General features: G+C 38.5%; 1 protein-coding gene across 9 annotated transcripts in view; it reads left to right on the top strand.

Annotated features, from left to right (window-relative positions):
* The window catches only part of fbxw7 (F-box and WD repeat domain containing 7), a 165,005-nt gene that overhangs the window by 120,415 nt on the left and 25,155 nt on the right, over positions 1-19,435 (top strand). For 2 of the 9 annotated variants that reach the window (XM_043699792.1, XM_043699787.1), the window contains exons 2-6: positions 4,011-4,093; positions 7,083-7,227; positions 16,851-16,985; positions 18,414-18,537; positions 18,706-18,842. In XM_043699792.1, the coding sequence (XP_043555727.1) occupies positions 4,011-4,093; positions 7,083-7,227; positions 16,851-16,985; positions 18,414-18,537; positions 18,706-18,842 (624 nt within the window). The other 7 variants (XM_043699807.1, XM_043699801.1, XM_043699816.1 and 4 more) reach the window with 6 other exon arrangements.

Genomic DNA, 19,435 nt, shown 5'->3' with positions numbered 1-19,435 from the left:
ATGGAGGTGTATAGGGACTGGATGTCCATGGTGAAGATAAGGCGTTAGGGGCCAGGGAAGTGAAAATCCTGGACGTGGAGGGCGAGTGGTGTCCCGAACGTAGGTGGGGAGTTCTTGAACTAAGGGGGGCAGGACCGTGTCGAGGTATGTAGAGATGAGTTCGGTGGGGCAGGAGCAGGCAGAGACGATGGATTGGCCGGGGCAGTCAGGTTTGTGGATTTTGGGCAGGAGGTAGAAACGGGCGGTGTGGGGTTGTGGGACTATGAGGTTGGAGGCGGTGGATGGGAGATTCCCCGAGGTGATGAGGTTATGGATGGTCTGGGAGATGATGGTTTGGTGGTGGGAGGTGGGGTCATGGTCAAGGGGGCAGTAGGAGGAAGTGTCCGCTAGCTGGCGTTTAGCCTCAGCAGTGTAAAGATCGGTGCACCAAACTACCACTGCGCCTCCCTTGTCTGCCAGTTTGATGGTGAGGTTGGGGTTGGAGCGGAGGGAGTGGAGGGCTGCACGTTGCGATAACAAGGATGGAAAATTAGCAGGCATATATATAAATCGCCTGCCAGGTAGCTTCAGAGTCAGCAGCAGGAACTGGCAGTTTGTGTGTTTGAGAAAGAATTTGAACATAGAGTCTCCTTCTCTCTCGAAAACATAACATTCCTTATTATTTAAAATCAGTTTATAAATCATATTTAAAAATAATTGCACGTTTTACTTTGCTAATATTCGTGTTAATATTTTGCATTTGTGTATGTAAAGGGTTAATGTCATTGTGTAATTGTAGATCAAACTTTCAGTTCCACCAGCCAAATAAAGTTGGTCTCTGAACCTCTCCTGTGCAAATGTTTGCATTGTCTTTCACACAAAAGATTATTGAGAAAATGAAGCGTGCTTTTGATTGCAACTTTGAAAATGCGTTAAGAAGCCTATTCATTTGAGGAAGGCAGAGAGAAATTGGGTGTGAAATTGATTTTGAACTGCTGAGGTTCAAGTAGACACCTGTTTTGTAAAGGTTCCTCTCTGGTTGTGGAGCTTTCAGCCTGCCATCTCAAATCTTGGCACTGATGATCAGGAATTGCACACCAGAAGGCTAACGACAATGGGTTATGGACGCTTCAAAGAGCCAGCGTGACCTCTGCATGCTTAGCATTCCTCACTGCTGTGTAAAGGTTGGGAGTTGACTCTCAGGGGTTCCCAAAGCGCGCTTTAAAGCAAAACTAACTCCAAAGTAGGTGGCCGACCTCTGCCACTTAAACTCCGAGATTGCCATGGCAATGGGAGGAGATCATTGGCAGATGGGGAGCGCTGAGTTCTCTCCCACATACCACCTGCACCGTGTTTACTGTGAAGAAAGACAGGTGAAATGATCTAAACAGGGCAAAAGGAGCCTGCAAAATACCCATGACTTTCGATATATAGGCAGTAAAGGAAATAGTGGAGGGGAGGAAAGCTCTTTTTTAAAAAAAAACGCCGAATTTAATGTGATCCAGTGAAGAGCAGAGACACAATTCTCGGATGGTACAGATCTGATTAGTAATTCCACGCATTCCACTTGCCCGCAGAATGCAGGCAGGCAAATTGATGGGGAGGCGGGGGTGGTGGCTGAGCTAAATTCAATCAGAAGAAACCGGCTGTATTCCTCTTTCCGTTTCGCTCCCCCTCTGCTTACGGACTCCCTGGGGCTTTGTTCATCTAATTGACGTGCAACTCACATTGTCGGGAGCTGGACTCTGCCATTTCTTTTTTCCCCCCAGGCAGGGGGTGGAGCGGAGTGCAACTTAATCCATCTGCCAGACACAAGAATATGTTCATTGGAGAACAGATTCTCCAAGGCAAGCGTTCCTGTCTTCGCTCCCCCTTCTTTTCGTGCTTTTTACCTCCCTCCCTCCCTTAACGCCCCAGTGCAGATTTCTGTCTGAGAATTGGTGAGCCGCATTCGCTTTATAGATGGTGGTTTGCTCAGTAGTGGTGCACGCTTTCCTATCATTTTGACGTGTCTGAGCATGTCCATGTTGGGGACATCGCAGGATCTACCTGACGGAACATACTATCAGCAATCGGCAACCGAACACGCAAGGATTTGAACCAGTTGTTAAAATGGGTTTCTACGGCACTTTAAAAATGATCTTTTTTAAAGTAAGTGTACCTTGCGCGGAGTCCAGCGAGCAAATGCAGCCAGATTATGGCTCGTTTTATCTGCATTTGTTAAAATTATTGATAATAACTCATTGGTATAAAATTAAGGTTGATTAATTAGTGGAAACCAAGGAACAATCCAGAATACAAAAACTTAAACAGTAATTGTGAATGTTGTAGTTTCTAGCAAAACCAATATAAATTGCACGTTTAAATATTGCTACCTGTTACCCAACATCTGTGGCTAATTTGTTTTAAAAGGGAATTGGGCATTGCCAATTGACTTCTGGAAATGAATTGATTTTAGCATGGCAACATCATTTGGGGCTGCCACGACAGATTTTATTTTGAAGTACTGATCTGTCACGCCGTGGCTTCAATGCAACATTAACGTTGGATAGAAGATTTATGAAAATGTTTGTTTTCTTGTTGGTGACCGAGGTTAATGTTTCTGTGATCATTATATATTTCGCGAATGTTTAAATAGTTGGTCACCTCAGACTTTATAGCAGCTCAGAAATAGTGTCGCAGCTTGGCGAATATTCACCCTGATAGTGTAACCACGGCGGCTGTTGGTGTTGTGAATATTACCTTGGTTTGTCCGCTTTTATTTTTGTGGCATTAGTAATAAATTTAGCAATTGGGTTTTGTCCTGAGCATGAAGGAATTATCGGTTACATCGATGCTGTGCAGTATTCCTCACTCTTTCCCCCCCAACCCCCGCAGTGGTTTCATTCGGGTCACATGAAGCGGGAAGCATTTGCCAGCTATGAAAATGTCGATTTGCAACACAGTTATGAATGACTCACTTTTTTTGCGGCAGTCTATTTCACATTTCTGGGCTGTGATGATACATGCCAGTTTAATTCAATGTGTAAAACCTGAAGGTGTTTTTATCTCTCTTAAAGTATTAACATTTGCTAATCAGGTCAAATCAAATAAATCTATAACCAGCAAATAAACCCATTTTTGGCTCAAAAAATCCAAAGTGCAGGATCTTTAAATGTAAAACTTGAGTTATTAAATGACTAATACTGCCTAAAAAATTTAAGGTGGTTGATACAGTTTATGTTGTATGCAGAGTGGATCTGAGATCAGATGTAAACATGCAATGAATGAATAAACTGACTTGCAAAATGGTCTATGAAACGATATTTTAATATTTTCCCCAGGCTGCAGTGTGAACTGTTGAAGATTAATCTTGTAATCTGTGGTCAGTATGAGCAAGAATAATTTGCCTAATGTGGTAATCTTTTTAAGATGACTGAAGTTCAGTAAATAAATTGATGATAAATGCTTCACAGTACTAGAAAGAGCCTGGCTTCCTTGTTCAAATTTTTTTATTTTTAAATTTTTTTATTACAGTTTATGAAAGTTAGGGATGTACATAGTGCTGTTTCCCATTTTGGGGATCTGAAACTTCTCCAGAACACTGTGTTGAGATAACTATATTTAAAATTATTATTGAATTTTCCTTAGATGTACTGTTTAATAAATTGTGTTTAGAATCAAAGCAAAACAATTATTTGTAATTTGCAGAAAAAAAGACAAATGTTGCAATGTTCAAATCTGACTGTCTACAGTCCATCAAAGAACATTTATATGTTTTTGTAACAATGGACATTTAAATAACTTCTGAATTTACCATTCAGAATGCTAAAATAGCTGTCAAGTACTTAATCCGTGGTGAGGCTGTTGTAACTAATATTCAGTTTCTTATAACGCCAGCTAACATAATACCTCCTACATTTCTTTACTATTGTAAGGATTAAGTTTTAATGCCACTAGTTAAATTTGAAAGTTCTTAGCTGGGGTAACTAAATCAAAGGTGTGTTTAGGTTTTTTTATTGTTAAGAGTCACTTTTTTTTTCCTCTTGCAGATGAAGAGAAAATTGGACCCTGGCCCTGAGGTCCGGTCTTTCTCTTCAGGGAAGAAACCTTGCAAAGGTTCAGAGTACAAAAGGTAAACAGTATTTCAGATACATTAACTATTTTGGGTCACTAGAATTTTTTTACACTGCAGTATTTCGTGCATCCTGTTAGAAAATTAACTGAACCTGGTCATTAATGACATGCTTGAATTTGAAAATGGACTTCATAGAATATGTACTCAACCCAATTATGTGTTGGCTGACTATTGCTTCGTTTTTGTATATTGTCTGTTCTTTGCTGGCATATAAAGAGAACTGGGATTGGCAGTTTCTTGGCATAAAATACAAAGCATGAAAATCAGACTAATTTTGGTCCAATTATAATCTGGTAGCATGGGCCGCAGGGTAGACTGCTTCATGCACATTAATAAGCAACTGCTACTAACATGGTAACAGATCCTAACTGGTAGCCATCAGACAAACCCTCACGGGAGATAGTTTTCCTGACTTGTTTTCTCAGACCCATACTAACACTTTCATTATTGGCAAACAAAATAGGCTGCTAATGTGTTAATGTTTTAGTCTATCACATCCTCGGCTGCCATGATCTTAAAGATAAAACCCTTCACTATAAATCATCGATTAAGCACTCAATATTTGGCAAATCCACAGCATGAAGTGGATTTATAGAATCATCATGATTTCTTCTCATGTCGTTTTCCTCCTTATTTAATGAGCACAAATACAAGTACAGTGTCAAATTTTGTGATTGTGGGCATTAATAACTCCATTTCTGTTAAATGGAAGTGATTCTAAATTGTATTTTAATTCTGAAGTCTTAAGCTGATAGCTAATAATAAAAAATGGTTTTTGAACTCTTTGAAATTATTCATTTCTAATTCTGAGAAGTTATACTAATTTTTAGTCAAAAGTTTTTTTTCTTACAAAACATCACGATCATGTCTAATTAATGCCTGAAAGTGACAATTTACAAGCTCATTTGTTAGTACTGGCTCAAGGAAGCCACATGATTTGACAGTAATATTGTAAAGTAGATATTTCAAAAGACCAGCTAATAGGTTAACTGATATTTAAATTGACTTATGCTTGTCCTTTGATGTACTGCAACATAACCTTCAAATTTGTGTTGTTGAAAATATGCCGTGCCTCCACAAGAAAACTCTACATCTTCCTCTGCAACCCCAACTCCACCCTTCACCCTCCCCTACCCTCCTGCAGTATTGTTATTAAAGCCTAAATTACTAAGGCAATTCAGTGCAGAAAACAGTGCAGGCTTTCAGCAGGATTCTCCCTAACTGATTGGCTGTGATGGCTGTTGTTCAGTCTCACACTTTCATTACTGCTCCCTGCACCATTTGGAATTATGGAGTTCATGGTTCAATAAGCACACTATGAAAATCATTTGAATGTGTAAGACACTTGACCCTGCAGAGAGGACTCTTTGGTGCTACTGAAGACTTTGGCATTGTGATTTCAAGTGGGCGGTCTTGCACGTGGGGGGCAACAATAGACTACAGGTTCTTTGCTGCAAGGACAAGAGTTATTCGTCAGTCTGTTATTTTGAAAACTGATTTGGCATTTTCAGTAATTTACACAATCTTTTGCTTGTGTTACCAAAATAACAGTACAGTAATCTGTTCCAGTGAGAAGATATATTTATAATTGGGGGGGGAAGTTAATCATTTAGTCCCTTTTATCTCACGTTTTTAGTGTGCGATTTTGTGTTCACATGTGACTGTGGATGTGTGTAAAATGGTAACTGGAGGACTATCCGTTAATCTGCAGTAAATAGGGTAATGTTGAATTGGTTGTCAAAAATCTGAGAGATTTTTGGGGTTTTTTTTAAGTTTGTTTTTAAACTGTCGCCCCCTCCTGTATCAAAAACATACCTTTCCAACATAGACAACCTAAAGGGCAGAACATTGATTTGATTACAGCACTGCTGTATAAGGGGCCCCAGATAACTATCTACAGTATTGCAGGAATATCTGAAAACCCAATCTTTTCATGTTTTACTTTCCCAATGGCTTCTATTCAGTAGTTCTTATATTTGTGCAAGTCAGATTGAAATTCGCTGGAGAGTATATTGAGCCTCCACTCCAACAATCTTTAGTGCCATATTTTGATCCTGTTTAGGATGTCACAATCTCAGCAGCCATTTTTATAGACATTTGTAATACCATATAGCATTTCACTTTGCCGCTAAGGTAGAAGGTCAAGTTTTAATATGATTTTGAGTTGCCAAGCCACCTTAGTACAACAGTGCAAGTTCCATCTTCTGTTTCAGTGGGATGAAGAGATCCTTTGATAGAATTCAAAAGATACACAAGGGATGTTTTCAAAACATTGTACCATGATTGAATTTTCAATTACCAATAATTTTTGAGATTTTTTTGGTGTAAGTTGGCTTTTGCCTTCAAAAAATATTATTTCTTGGTAGTGATGTCCTCTCTGACATTAAGCATATGAAAGCTTGGACATGCAAGTTTTCCTTTCTTCCCACCCTCCCTCATTTTAGGAATGACTTTGTCTTCTGTTTGTTAAAGTGGCTCCAGCTATGCACACGCTCTTAATATCCTAAAAACTTTATTGAGTGAGATTTACTGTTTTTCTATGTGCAGGAAACTGACTTATTGAATCTTCCAATACTTCGTCTGACTCCAACTTCATTCAATCCTTTAAGGGTCAAGTCATCCAAAACTCAGCTGGTCATAAATTTTGGATTCCTTAAGTGCATTTCACCCATCACTCTTGTCCTTGTTGGTTTATGTTGGGTCCTGATCCACTAACACATTCATTTAAAAATTCTTCTAATTGTGTTTTCACTCTGCAATGGCTTTGCCTCCACCTATTCTTATTTCTGTCATCTCTGATAGTCCCATGAAGTGCAATGAGACACTTTACCATGTTAAAGATATTATATAAACATAAGTTGATTTATCTGCCTGCACAAGACTTCAGGATGGTCTTTAGGTGCTGATCTGTGAATGCTTATAGTCATTGAAAGAGTTGTTTTTTGTTCTAAATCGAAGTTTGCTTTAGTAATTTTTTTTTCTTCAGCAGCACCACAGGGCTGGTTCCATGTTCAGCAACACCTACTACCTTTGGCGACCTGAGAGCTGCAAATGGACAAGGGCAACAGCGGCGTCGGCTCACAACTGTCCAGCCACCTCCAGAACTGCAAGATTGGCTCAAGACCTTTCAGGTTGAGTTGTGCTTTAGAAACAAGGGGATTTTTAGAAAGAAGAATTATTATCACAGAAACAAAATACATTGTCAAAGGACCTATGTTGGCCTTTAACTGCATTAGGTTATTGTTGAGGTTATAGTGATACTCAGTATATCCTGTAGAAGCCTGTAAATTTTTCAACGTAATGCTACTTTTAGCCCTTGCTTGAGAAAATATTTTATTGATAAATATTTGTGATTTGATATCTATGTTTTTGAATTAGTTTCAAGGATTATATTTTAAAGAATTTTGACAGCATTTTAAAAAATATGATTCCCTGATTTTGCTGAGAAAAGTAATGTCACGATGACATCAGCAATAAAAGCAGTGTACTGCAACTCTATTATTGCAGACGTGGAGCCAAATGTAAGAGCTGTCAAAACACAAATGGCTCCTAACGACATCGGATAAGATTCAGTGAGAATTAATTATCACAACTTCCTATTCCAGCCATTTTGTGAAACTATCCCTAGAATGAGTAATATACATGTCTGTAAAATCTGCGATTGACTTCAAGTTGTATCTGTGAAACTAGTTAACTCTATGTAATTTGTATGAAATGTTGCATAGCCCTGAAAAACATGTTTGCCTCTGATTTCCTACTTCACCAGAAACTGGTACAGCATTTTAAATTTGAGATATTCCAAGTAGTAAATCAATATTATTTCAATTATCATTAAACATCAGTGATTAAGCTAGTGTTCATACTACATTGGGGCCAAGGGTGTAAGATTTTTAAAAACTTTTAAAAATACACTGATCAAATGTATTTTACAACACTACCATAATTGCTATCATTTAAGCTTAATATTTTTTGTGCCTCTTAAGTTTCTAATGGATAAATGAATTATGTGATGCAGTATCAAGCTACACGGATGAGGAAGTTCACTATACTAATCGTTTGTCTAGATGTTGTAAACAGACAAGCAAGTCCCTCTTATTTAATGATGGTATCCAATTCTACACCTCCGCCAGCTCTCTCAACATTAAGTACTAGCTAGACCCTATCCTAAATACCTTGATCCCTTGAATACGCAATGAGTCTGTGTTGAATAGACTCAATAGCTAAGTATCCACAACCCTCTAGGACAGATAATTTTAGAATTCACAAGTTGTTGAGAGAATAATTTCTGTTCATCTGTCTGAAATGGTACACCCTTTTCCCAAGATAATCTCTATTTCTAGACTCTCCAGCTCAGGAAAATAGCCTCCCAACATCTATCAACCTTCAAAGAATCTTGAATGTTTCAATGTGGTCATCTCATTGTGCACAACTCCAGATACTATAGACCTAGTCTACTAAATCTCTCCTCATAAAATAAGCCTTTTTGGAGTAAATCTGCTCCAAATTAAGTAAATTTGTCCAAGATAAAAAAATCAAAACTATGGATAGTATTAATTCCTCACAACAAAGACCATAGCATACAATGTTATCTTCCTAATTGATTGCTTAATTTCTCAGATGTGAAGCAGCACTGCTAGCTACTGTGCTAGCCTAAAAAAAAATTTTCATGACAAAAATTGTTCTTTGCGTTGATGTGATGCTGGATACATAGGCTATATGTTCTGAGGGCTGGCAGATTATGTGAAACAGCGTATCCCTTTGGCTGTTTGCTACCACCAAGGTACTAAACATTCCTAGCGAAAACACACTTGCAAAACCCACATTGCAGTGTCCAACATTGGATGTAATTCCAAGACTAGACAGTATTTTCTTATAATCCTGAACATGCAAAGAATTAGGCTGACAACCAATTTATAATAGTCAGTTGGACTCCGTGTAGCATAATGTACTGGAAGTTACTCACAGTAATGCACAAGGCTCTGTTATTTGCAAAAAGAAAGAACATGTATGACTCTATGTGCAAACACTGCCCGTTTCAGCTCAACAAAATAAGTGATAGCCATCTCTCAGTGGTTAGTTCTTTAGGATAATACATTGACCATTCAGAATCCACCTACCTGGTTTAAAATTCAAATAAAGCTTGGCAGTTTACTCTAGCGTTATTAAGTTATGGATTCTCTAGCAATGTCTCTGCCTTTCAGAGTCCACTTGTCAACCAATCGACGCACTCTTCTGTGATGTAAATGTTGTTTTCATGTTATTTTGTATTCCTGTGATACATTCTGATTGCAAAATGAAAGATTTCAAGAAAATGTCTTTTTTCAGCAATACTCAAGTACTGTATTTATGTTGACTCTCTCCTTTTGTATATGCAAGGGCACTCAAATCCCTCTAGTGCCCAGCATTTCTTAAACTCCCTTAATTTAAAAAAAAATGCTTTTCCATTCTTCCTATCAATTTTATGCTTGTTGCATAATATAAAGTATATATACAGTATACTTTATCTGCCATCTTGTTACCCATAATCATTTAACCTATGTATATCTCTTTGCAGTCTCTTGTAAAAATCCAAATATACTACCTCTGCTGGTCCCTGCCATTTTTGCTACTTTTAGTCCCTCAAAAAGGCCCTTTTTGGTGTATGAAGCTGCAGATTCCCTTCTATAAATCTGTCCTAGCAACACTAAATCAGATTGTGATTTTTCCATAAGAACAAAAAAAAATGGGGGCAGGACTGATCCATTTAGTCTTCAAGCTTGCTGGACCATTCACTGAGATAATGGCTGATATTCTACATTAACACCTTTTTCCTGCACAGTCCCTGTATCTAAACATTTTTAAGATGTAGAAAACTAACAGTCTCTGACTGAGCCTCCACAGCTATCTTGTGCCCAGGTGCCCATGTTCCTAATAGATTCACACATTTTGCCAATCGCTGATGTTAGGCTAACTGGTCTATTTTTCTCTGTTTGCTTGCTTTCTGAAAGAGCAGGGTTATCTTTGCTACCTTCCAATCCACAGGCACCATTGTGGATTCTAGAGAATTCTGGATGATCCCCACTATTTTTCCAGAAGCTCTGAAGTGACTTCCTTTAAAATCTCAGAATGGAGGCCAATAAATCTTAGGAAACTGTCAACTTTTTGCCCCATCAATTTCTCCAGTACTTCGTCTTTATTGATAATTATCATTGCCACTCTTAATAAATCATTTGTTTCCACAAGTTATGGAATATACTTATTTGTATCTTCATAGAAGATGACACAATTTTTTTTTGCCATTTCCATATTCCCCATTATAACTTTTCCTGCCTCACTGCTTCTGAGGAAGTTGTTTGTTTAAGGGCTGCATCGAGATGATAATGAGAAAGAGTGATAAGCCCAAAGAAGATGTTATTGAGTTGTGACAGGAAGCTGACCAATGGCAGAGTAATCATTGAGAGGAATGGTCGAAATTTCCAGTCTAGATGGAGCCAAAGAACAGTTAAGCTTCATTCTCCAACTGTCCTTCCTCCCAAAATTGTTAGATCCTGACAATCCAGTGAAACCTGCCCTTGCCTTCCAGGGCTCCTTCTTAAGGCATCATTCTCTTTGAAAGTCCAGAATTGTGACCTCAAGATCTCAATGGCCCCAGAGGTCACGGTCTCCCAAACCTTGGACCACCACTGTCATCTCCCATTCTTGAATGCTATGGACCTATCTCAGTGCTGAATTTATGCACATAATGCTATTTGAAGATTTTAATGTTTTCCAGTGTTCCCTTATTGAATAGTAGTTTAACTCTAAATGATCAGAGCCACCTTAATGATTAGTTTCTAGTCCTAGTGAGGTTTGATTCTATTGTAAAGTAATACATTGGGTAATTCATGGTTTAGCTGTCAACATCAAGGCATAACCACCTCAGAACAGTGTCCTACTCCACAGCATCTTCAGTTATTTTTTCATTTGATTTTTCTTCCATCAATAAGATTCAAGCTGTGATGTTTCATTCACATTCCTCAAGTAATAAAGGAGCCTATATCCACATGCAGCAAAACTTGAGCAACATAAAGGTTCGGTAGATAAGTGACACTACTTGATCTTGCAACTCACAGGTGACTAGCTCCCACAAGAAAGTGACTAATCACCTCTCCTTTAAAGCCAGTAATATTACCATAATCATGTAATTTTCCACACCATAAACATCCTGGAGGCAATGTTGGCTGGAAATAATACTGAACCAGCCATATGAATGCTGTGGCTTCAAAAGTAATCTGAGACTGGATATTCTGCATACAGCTTACCTCCTGATTCTCTAAAGCCTGTCCCCTACTTACAAAGCACAAATCAAAAATGTGATGGAGAAATGCAGCTCCTACAGTACATATTAATCACAACACTACTAAAGTCAAAACAGCCTGAATGACATCCATGACCTTAAGTATTCAGTTCATCCATCACTGGTGCATTGTGGCGGTAGAGTGTACCATATACAAGACGTACTGCAGCAATTCTCCTGACATCTATACAGGCACCTACAAAGCCTGCCACCTTCATTATTTGGAAAGATATGGGCAGTTACAACCCCCCATCCTGACTTATAATTGTAATCCACTTCCTTCATTGTTATTGAGTCAAATCTTGGAACTCCCTCCTTAACAGTATTAAGTATCTACATCACATGGACTCAAAAAAAAAATGACTGATCATATTGGAGGCAACCAGAGTGGACAATAAATGCTGATATTGCCAACCATGCCCACATGAGGTGGAGTATTTTTAAATGGTTAGTAGGCAGTTTATCAGCAATGTAACAATGATTGTCAGATTTTAGGTTAGATTTTCTGCAGTTATTCTCCCAATTACCTTCTGTAAATTCAGAAAATTGAGTAAAAAGATATTTTAAGGCATTTCTACAGGGCTTCCAGCAGAATTGTGTGCAAACTGGTATTCTGCCTTCAGTTGCCCAGTTTAGATGTCACAATTTAGTGCAAATGTACAATGGATTTAAATGTGGAGTGCTCATGAAACTGCCAGTGACATTACAATTTATCAAGTCTTCAACCAATTACAGAGATAAGCAAGGGAGGCAAATTGTAATTCTAGTCAGCATCCAACCCTGATTTGATGCCTGACATGCTATTTTGGACCTCACCACTCTAATTTATAGCCTCTCTTAAACATGCACCAAATGTGTTCAGCAACTCGAGACCCCTTCACCCAAGGAGGAATCATGAACAGCTTGAGAATAAGTAGTTTATCACTTTCTGCTGCATTTGAGCAAATACTGGAAATTTGGCGGAGACTAGAACAGTTGGTTAAGTCTGTAGTGAGTGGTAATGCATGTGGGAAGCAGTTGCTACTGCAAGAGCTGAGAATGCCACTCAATTAGAGGGCTACAGCGCAACACTCCTTCCCAGTATAAATTTGGGTTTGAGTGATAAGCAACAGAGATTAAAGCTTGCAGAGGAGCGGGGCTTTCAGCAGGATGTTTCATCCTCTGAGGGTCTTGCGTGAGTACTTCTACCTATATACATTAAAACCTCGATTATCTGTCATTTGATTATCCAAATTTCGGTTATCCGGCAAGATCACAAGATCCCGATGCTTGGCTCAACTGTGTTATCTGGCATTCGATTATCTGACAAACACACCCTGCCTGTGTTGTTTGGATAATTGAGGTTCCTCTGTACTAAGTCAGGATTAGTCTATTCAGTGGTTGCATTTCACCAAAACTATAGTAAAATGACTCTATCTTATCTTGGAAGTATACCTGCAATCTCAGCAGGATGAGAGTTGTGATACCTGGTGCCGGAGAGTTTTTAAAAATTGGATTTGTCCCAGCTGGAACTGGTGACTTGGCAAATATCATACTGTTCACTATATATTTTGTATCTGAGATGACAGACAAGTGGACTTCATTGCTTCTCTGTTCAGTGGAAGGACTTGGAGTATGCATGTGGCTTTGCCAAGTTGGCAAACTTATTAATTGTTAAAAGCCATCGCGTGCATATATGTGACTTTGCAGCAGGTATGTCTTAATAATAACTTGCCACTCAAAGGTTGCTACCCATTGTGCAGTTCATATGTGACCATGTTTAGAACATCATGTTAGATAACGATGCACTATTTGGCAGATGTACACATACTGTGCCAATCCTCAGCTCCAGGGTGGTTGCTCAGTGACAGCTTTACACCTAGCTGCTAACTCCCTTCTATAACACAGTTATTTGTTGCCAGCTCTCACTGGCTTCTGTAACCCCTTTATTAGACCATAAACCGATCAGCCAAGATCTTATTGAATGGACCAATTAGAATTCAATTGTTCCTATATTCCTACTTGGTCATGGAGTTATACAGCAAGGAAGCAGACTCTTCGGTCCAACTCATCCATGCTGACCAGATATCCCAAATTAATCTAGTATCATTTGCCAGCACTTGGCCTGTATTCCTCTAAACCCTTCCTTTTCATGTAGCCATCCAGATGCCTTTTGGGCAGCACGGTGACTCAGTAGTTAGCACTGCTGTCTTGCTGCGCCAAGGACCCAGGTTCAATTCCAGCCTCGGGCGACTATCTGTGTGGAGTTTGCACATTCTCCCCGTGTCTGGGGGGGTTTCCTCCCACAGTCCAAAGATGTGCAGGCCAGGTGAATTGGCCATTCTAAATTGCCCATAGGTGCATTAGTCAGAGGGAAATGAGTCGGGGTGGGTTGCTCTTCGGAGGGTCGGTGTGGACTTGTTGGGCCGAAGGGCCTGTTTCCACACTGTAGGGAATCTAATCTAATCTAAATGTTGTACCAGCCTCCACTACTTCCTCTGGCAGCTCATTCCATACATGCACCAGTCTTTGCATGGAAAAGTTGCCCCTTAGGTCCCTTTTAAATCTTTCCCCTTCCACCCTAAACCTATGCTCGCTAGTTCTGGACTCCCCTACCCTGGGAAAAGACCTTGTCTATTCATCCTGTCCATGCCCCTCATGATTTTAAAAACCTCTATTAAGTCACCCCTCAGCCTCCAACGCTCCAGGGAATACAGCCCCAGCCTATTCAGCCTCTCCTTATAGCTCAATCCCTCCTGCCCTAGCAACATCCTTGTGAATCCTTTCTGTACCCTTTCAAGTTTACTTGTTTACCTTGTACAGTGGCTAGGCAACATACCTGCCGTTCACTAACTATTCTTCATATGTAAGTCACAGTTTAACTCCGATACGAAGCCATCAATTTGAAAAAGTTGCAGCATATGGTAACACAATCAATGTGCAAACAATCCAAAATTACCTGGAGCCATAATCAACCAGACATAGCATTAAAGGAAAAGACTGGAATACCAAATAAAGTTTATCACAGTACTCTGAGCTATTCACGAGAATCCCACGAAATGTGTTAACATTTACTGCAACTTGAATAAATACTTCAGGAGCATTATTTCCAAGCTGCAAAACTCATTATGTGCATTTGAAATTCAGCACTGCTTTCTTTTGATCTATATGATCATCTTATTGTTGTATCTAGTTTTAATTTATCCAAGAATGTTCTTGATTTAATAAGTCAAATAATGACAATGGTTTCAATGCAAGTATTATCACTGTTCAACAAGGATTTTAATTTCACCTGAACCTAATATCCTTCATTGCCCACAAGTTTGTTGTTTTAAATATATGGATGAAGGCTAACAGGCTGGCAGTATTCAATGACCGTTTTAGTGGTCATTCTGACAATATTGCATGTCTCTTTAAGCAAATAGAAACCCAATAGAATATAACAATCTAATGGAGCAGGAAAGGTTGTGAAGTGCAATACCAGGGAAAATATGCATAAAATTATTCCAGTTTCAAATCATGTGTATAACCCTTAGCAATTTCAAAACAAATTTACAACTGGCTAAGCAATAGTGTAGCTTTAATGGAAATCTGTTAACTTTTAAATGGTGTATGAACAAAGTGCTCTATTTTGAAAAGATATTCTAAATGTGATGTTGACTGCCAAGGTCAATTTCAAGCTTATTCTTTGAAGGATCTTACTATTATGCATAAATCATAAGCACCCAGTAAACCAGTCAGAAAGGAGACTAAGGTGATTGGATTTGTGACCTGTTCCTTGAGAAAAATGAGTTTAAATTTTATTTGATTATTCTGGACTCAAATACATTGTTGCTATATGCACATTCTATATTGAATCTCTATAACCATCAGTCATCCAGTTTAATATCAATAATCTATAGATGAAAAACATTGCTGAAATCAGTTTACAGGCTCATAAACAGTTTTCTGGAAGTTTTCAAAAATTTTTTAAAAAAATAAGCCGGAATTCAGGAAATTTGAGCATCAGTTAGAGCAATTCAGTCTAAGGATTGAATTGACTTAATTGTAAATTTTTTAAAATATATATTCAGTTGATTTAGTAGACAATTCCTAAATTAATTTTTACGGCAACACCTGTGTCTTACTTTTCATTTCTTTGCCCTCTTTTGTTCTTTTTTAAAAAAAATTCCCTTCTTTCCTGCTTGTTTATAGATTCTGTTGTTTTTCTTTATCACCTTATTGTACATGGGTGCTCATTTGCCACAAATTTTCATTTTATTTTGACCTTTAATTTTATTGCTTTTGCTTGCTCACTTTGCAAATCACTATATCTTTCTGATGTTTCTGTTGGCTCTTAGATTGTCTTCAAAATAATCATTAGCCTAATTATTAAAGTACAAATGCTGCAGCAACTTTGGACAAAGGCAGCAGTGAGGTTAAATGTGGAAATCCAAAGATTATGTCTGAAGTGTGCCACGCTATCATAAACTTTGAAAATCAACATCTTGTTTATTGACTCACCATGAAGTTGTGATATTTGCATGGTAGATGCACAGTAAACTCATGGTAGACAGCTCAGTCTTGTCCTGTGTGGTTCAATGTGATAGATACTCGTTACTGTCAGTCAACCACTCTGCCACTAATAATTAACATGTTAAAACTGTCTACTCCAACTCTCACATATGCAACTTTGTATGAGAAAAAAATTCAAAACACAAATGTACGAGGGCATCGGTAATGACATGCAGTTAGATACCCTTCCACTGCAAATTATAGCCCATTATCATGTTCTGCCTATGCTATATTCATCAAAACGGCAAGGAGTATTCACTAATTACTTCGAATCTTCCAATCCAATCTCATTTTTTGATCCTTCAAGTAGGATAACATTCATTTGTTCAACAGTATCAAGAAGGAACAATCCTCAATCTGATTTCCTCATGTCTCTCGAACCATAGCCCTATTCTGATTTTCAGTTGTCTCACAAATTGCTAGTAATTATTCATAGCCTCCTGTATCCCAGATGGAAACAGAGCAAAGATATCTGTTGAATCAAGGTTTTTATTCATTCACTAGCTCACCATTCATGTACACATCCAACTTATTGTCCATTCCTAATTGCTATTGCGTATAACTGCAGCTCTTGACCTTTTCAGTACATCTGCACAGCTGTCGAAAATGGAATTCCAGGATTTTGAGCCAGTGAACTGCAATGATATAGTTCTAAGTAAGGATGGTGTGTAGCTTGGAGGGATATTTGAAGCTAAGTGTTTCCATGCATCTGATGCTCTCATCGTTCTAGTTGGTGGTGATCAAAGGCTTGGAAGGCGATGTTGGAGGAGACTTGAGAGCTGCTACAATGCATCTCACTGATAGAATACATTGCTGTTATTCTGTTGATGGTTTTGGGTTTGGATGCTCATGTTAGTGAATGGGTGCCATTCAACAATTATTTCATTTGTGTTGTTTTTGTTTCAGAGTTGGAGTGGACCAGAAAGATTACTTGCATTAGATGAATTGATTGACAGCTGCGAACCTACTCAAGTAAAGCACATGATGCAAGTTATAGAACCCCAGTTCCAACGAGACTTCATCTCATTGCTCCCAAAAGAGGTGAGGTGCTCTGAAAAACCAATATTCTGAGTTTGAGTTTTTTTAAAATAACTGCGTAATGTAGTATTGGCAGTTTAACACTTCAGCTGTTACATAAATGTTAATCAAATTGTTTCTGAAATGTGATGCAATAATACACAAAAAACAAGTATCCTATTGAAAAGCCATTCAAGCTTTGAAAGCTGAATTGTAAATTTATCACAATTATGTGTATAGTAAAGATGTAATGAATTAAATTCTGTTGCAAGTTTGTTGTATCAGCATCAGCTAACTTCCTCATACCTTACCTCCTACAGGGGTTCCGTCCCATTCTCCCAGTTTGTCCATCTTCGTCGCATCTATTCTAATGATGCCACCTTCCACCAAGTGACTCCAATATAACCTTTTTCCTAAACTGAGGATTCCCTCTTTGCTGTGGTTGTCCCAACTACCGCACCCCTTCCTGCCCTTCCCAGCACAACAATAGAGTTTCCATTGTCCTCACTTTTCACCATTCTAGTCTCCACATTCATCCTCAGCCATTTCCACCGGCATCCAGAAGGAGGCCACCACAAAACACATCATGGTCTCTCTCACACTGTCAGCATTGTACAGGGACAGTCCATCACTTCATTCCTAACACCACCTCAATCCCCCCATGGCGCCTTTCCATTGAATGACAGGAAATGTATTATTGTCTTTGCTCATAATGCAGTCCCCTTTACACTGGCAAGGTAAAACACAGACTGGGTGACCGCTTTGTAGCACTACCTGTAGGAATGACCCTGAAATTCCAGTTCCTTGCCATTTCAATAAACCACCTTGATCTTATGCTGATATTTCTGTTCTGGACCTGTTGAAAAGTTCCAATGAAGCAGAATGCAACCTCAAAGAACAACACCTCCTTTTCCTCTTAAGCACTTTACAGCTTCTAGGACTCGATGTTGAACTCTGAAACTTCAGAACTTGACAGCATGACATCTGTCCTCCATTTTTCTTACATTCTTCCCCTCCACCTCAATGGCTGTGTCTAATTTACTTTGTTCTCAGCAGAGAGGACCATTTTATCCCTTTCACAATCTAATTTACACCTAATTTTACATCTTTAATTCTTTTTCACTAAAATTAGCAACCTCTTTGTCTTTTGCGCAGGGTGTCCACACCACCTGTTCCCTTCTCTCCTCCTCTAACTATGTCAAAAGAATACCATTTTCTAACCCTTTCAATTTTGAAGAAGTATAATATTGGAGTCAAAATGTTAAGTCTGTTACTGTCTCCATAGATGCTATCAAACCTGCTGAGTTTCTCCATTTTTCTTTGTTTTCAGCTTTTCTGTTCATTTTTCTTCTTTGTTTATTTTTACCTTTTATTTGCAGTTTTTTTTATTTGAAAGAAATTTTCCCCATTGTGGAAAGGAAATAATTTATTTTCAACTTACACCTATCGCAGCTAGCCCTGTATGTTCTCTCATTCCTGGATCCCAAGGACTTGCTGCAGGCAGCACAGACCTGCCGCTACTGGAGGATACTGGCTGAAGACAACCTACTTTGGAGAGAGAAATGTAAAGAGGAAGGTGAGTACATTAAAAGAAACTTGGTGTGGGTATCCACAGCTTTGCAACAAGTGTTTCATTTACTCTGATTAGACAGTCTAATAGTGAGGGAACTTTTGACGTTTTCCTTTATTTGAAGAATTTTAATAAGCCTCTTCTTAAAAGTACATGAAATCTATCTTTCTCCAGGAATTGATGAGCCTGTATACATCAAAAGGAGAAAAGTGATCAAACCAGGCTTTGCTCACAGCCCTTGGAAAAGTGCTTATATCCGACAGCACAGAATAGATACTAACTGGCGCTGTGGAGATCTGAAGACCCCAAAGGTACTGTCTCAACAAGAATTTAGGTGTTTGAAACTTTGGGAACAATTACCTACTGTTTGTTAGTTTGTATAAATAAGAGTATAAAGTATGTAAGCTTTCAGATGTTTCGTCACCATACTAGGTAGGTCTGAAAACAAGCCTTCAAGCCTGGCAAGCTAACTTACATTCTTAACATCAGCCTGAGCTACAAATCTTCTCAGTGTTGATTAAGGAGATGATAAATTTTGATGAGATTCCAAAAATCATTTGGTCAAAGTCATTTGAAAACTTCAGTTTGCCGTAATGGGAAAGGAAACCACATTTTAATGACTCATTTTATTAAAAATATATAAAGCAAAAAAGAAATTACCTGAGCCATATAAGCCAGAAATCTCTGTGGTTCAGTCTCTAATTGTGCAACACAGTTGCAGTCAAAGCACTAATATTGGCTTAATTCTCTCTGATTTTATGTGAGGTTGCAGAATGAGATAGATTATGTAATCATTTGTGTTTGTTGTGGAATGATTTATTCTACAGGATCTATGAGTGCAGTTATGGTGCGGACTGAGTTGGATATATCTATGATCAATTAATCTCTTTAAGACTAACTGTCA

This window comes from Chiloscyllium plagiosum, chromosome 1 (assembly GCF_004010195.1).
Source record: "Chiloscyllium plagiosum isolate BGI_BamShark_2017 chromosome 1, ASM401019v2, whole genome shotgun sequence".
NCBI classification, from domain to species: Eukaryota; Metazoa; Chordata; class Chondrichthyes; order Orectolobiformes; family Hemiscylliidae; genus Chiloscyllium; species Chiloscyllium plagiosum.
This window is presented reverse-complemented; position numbering and strand designations above follow the sequence as displayed.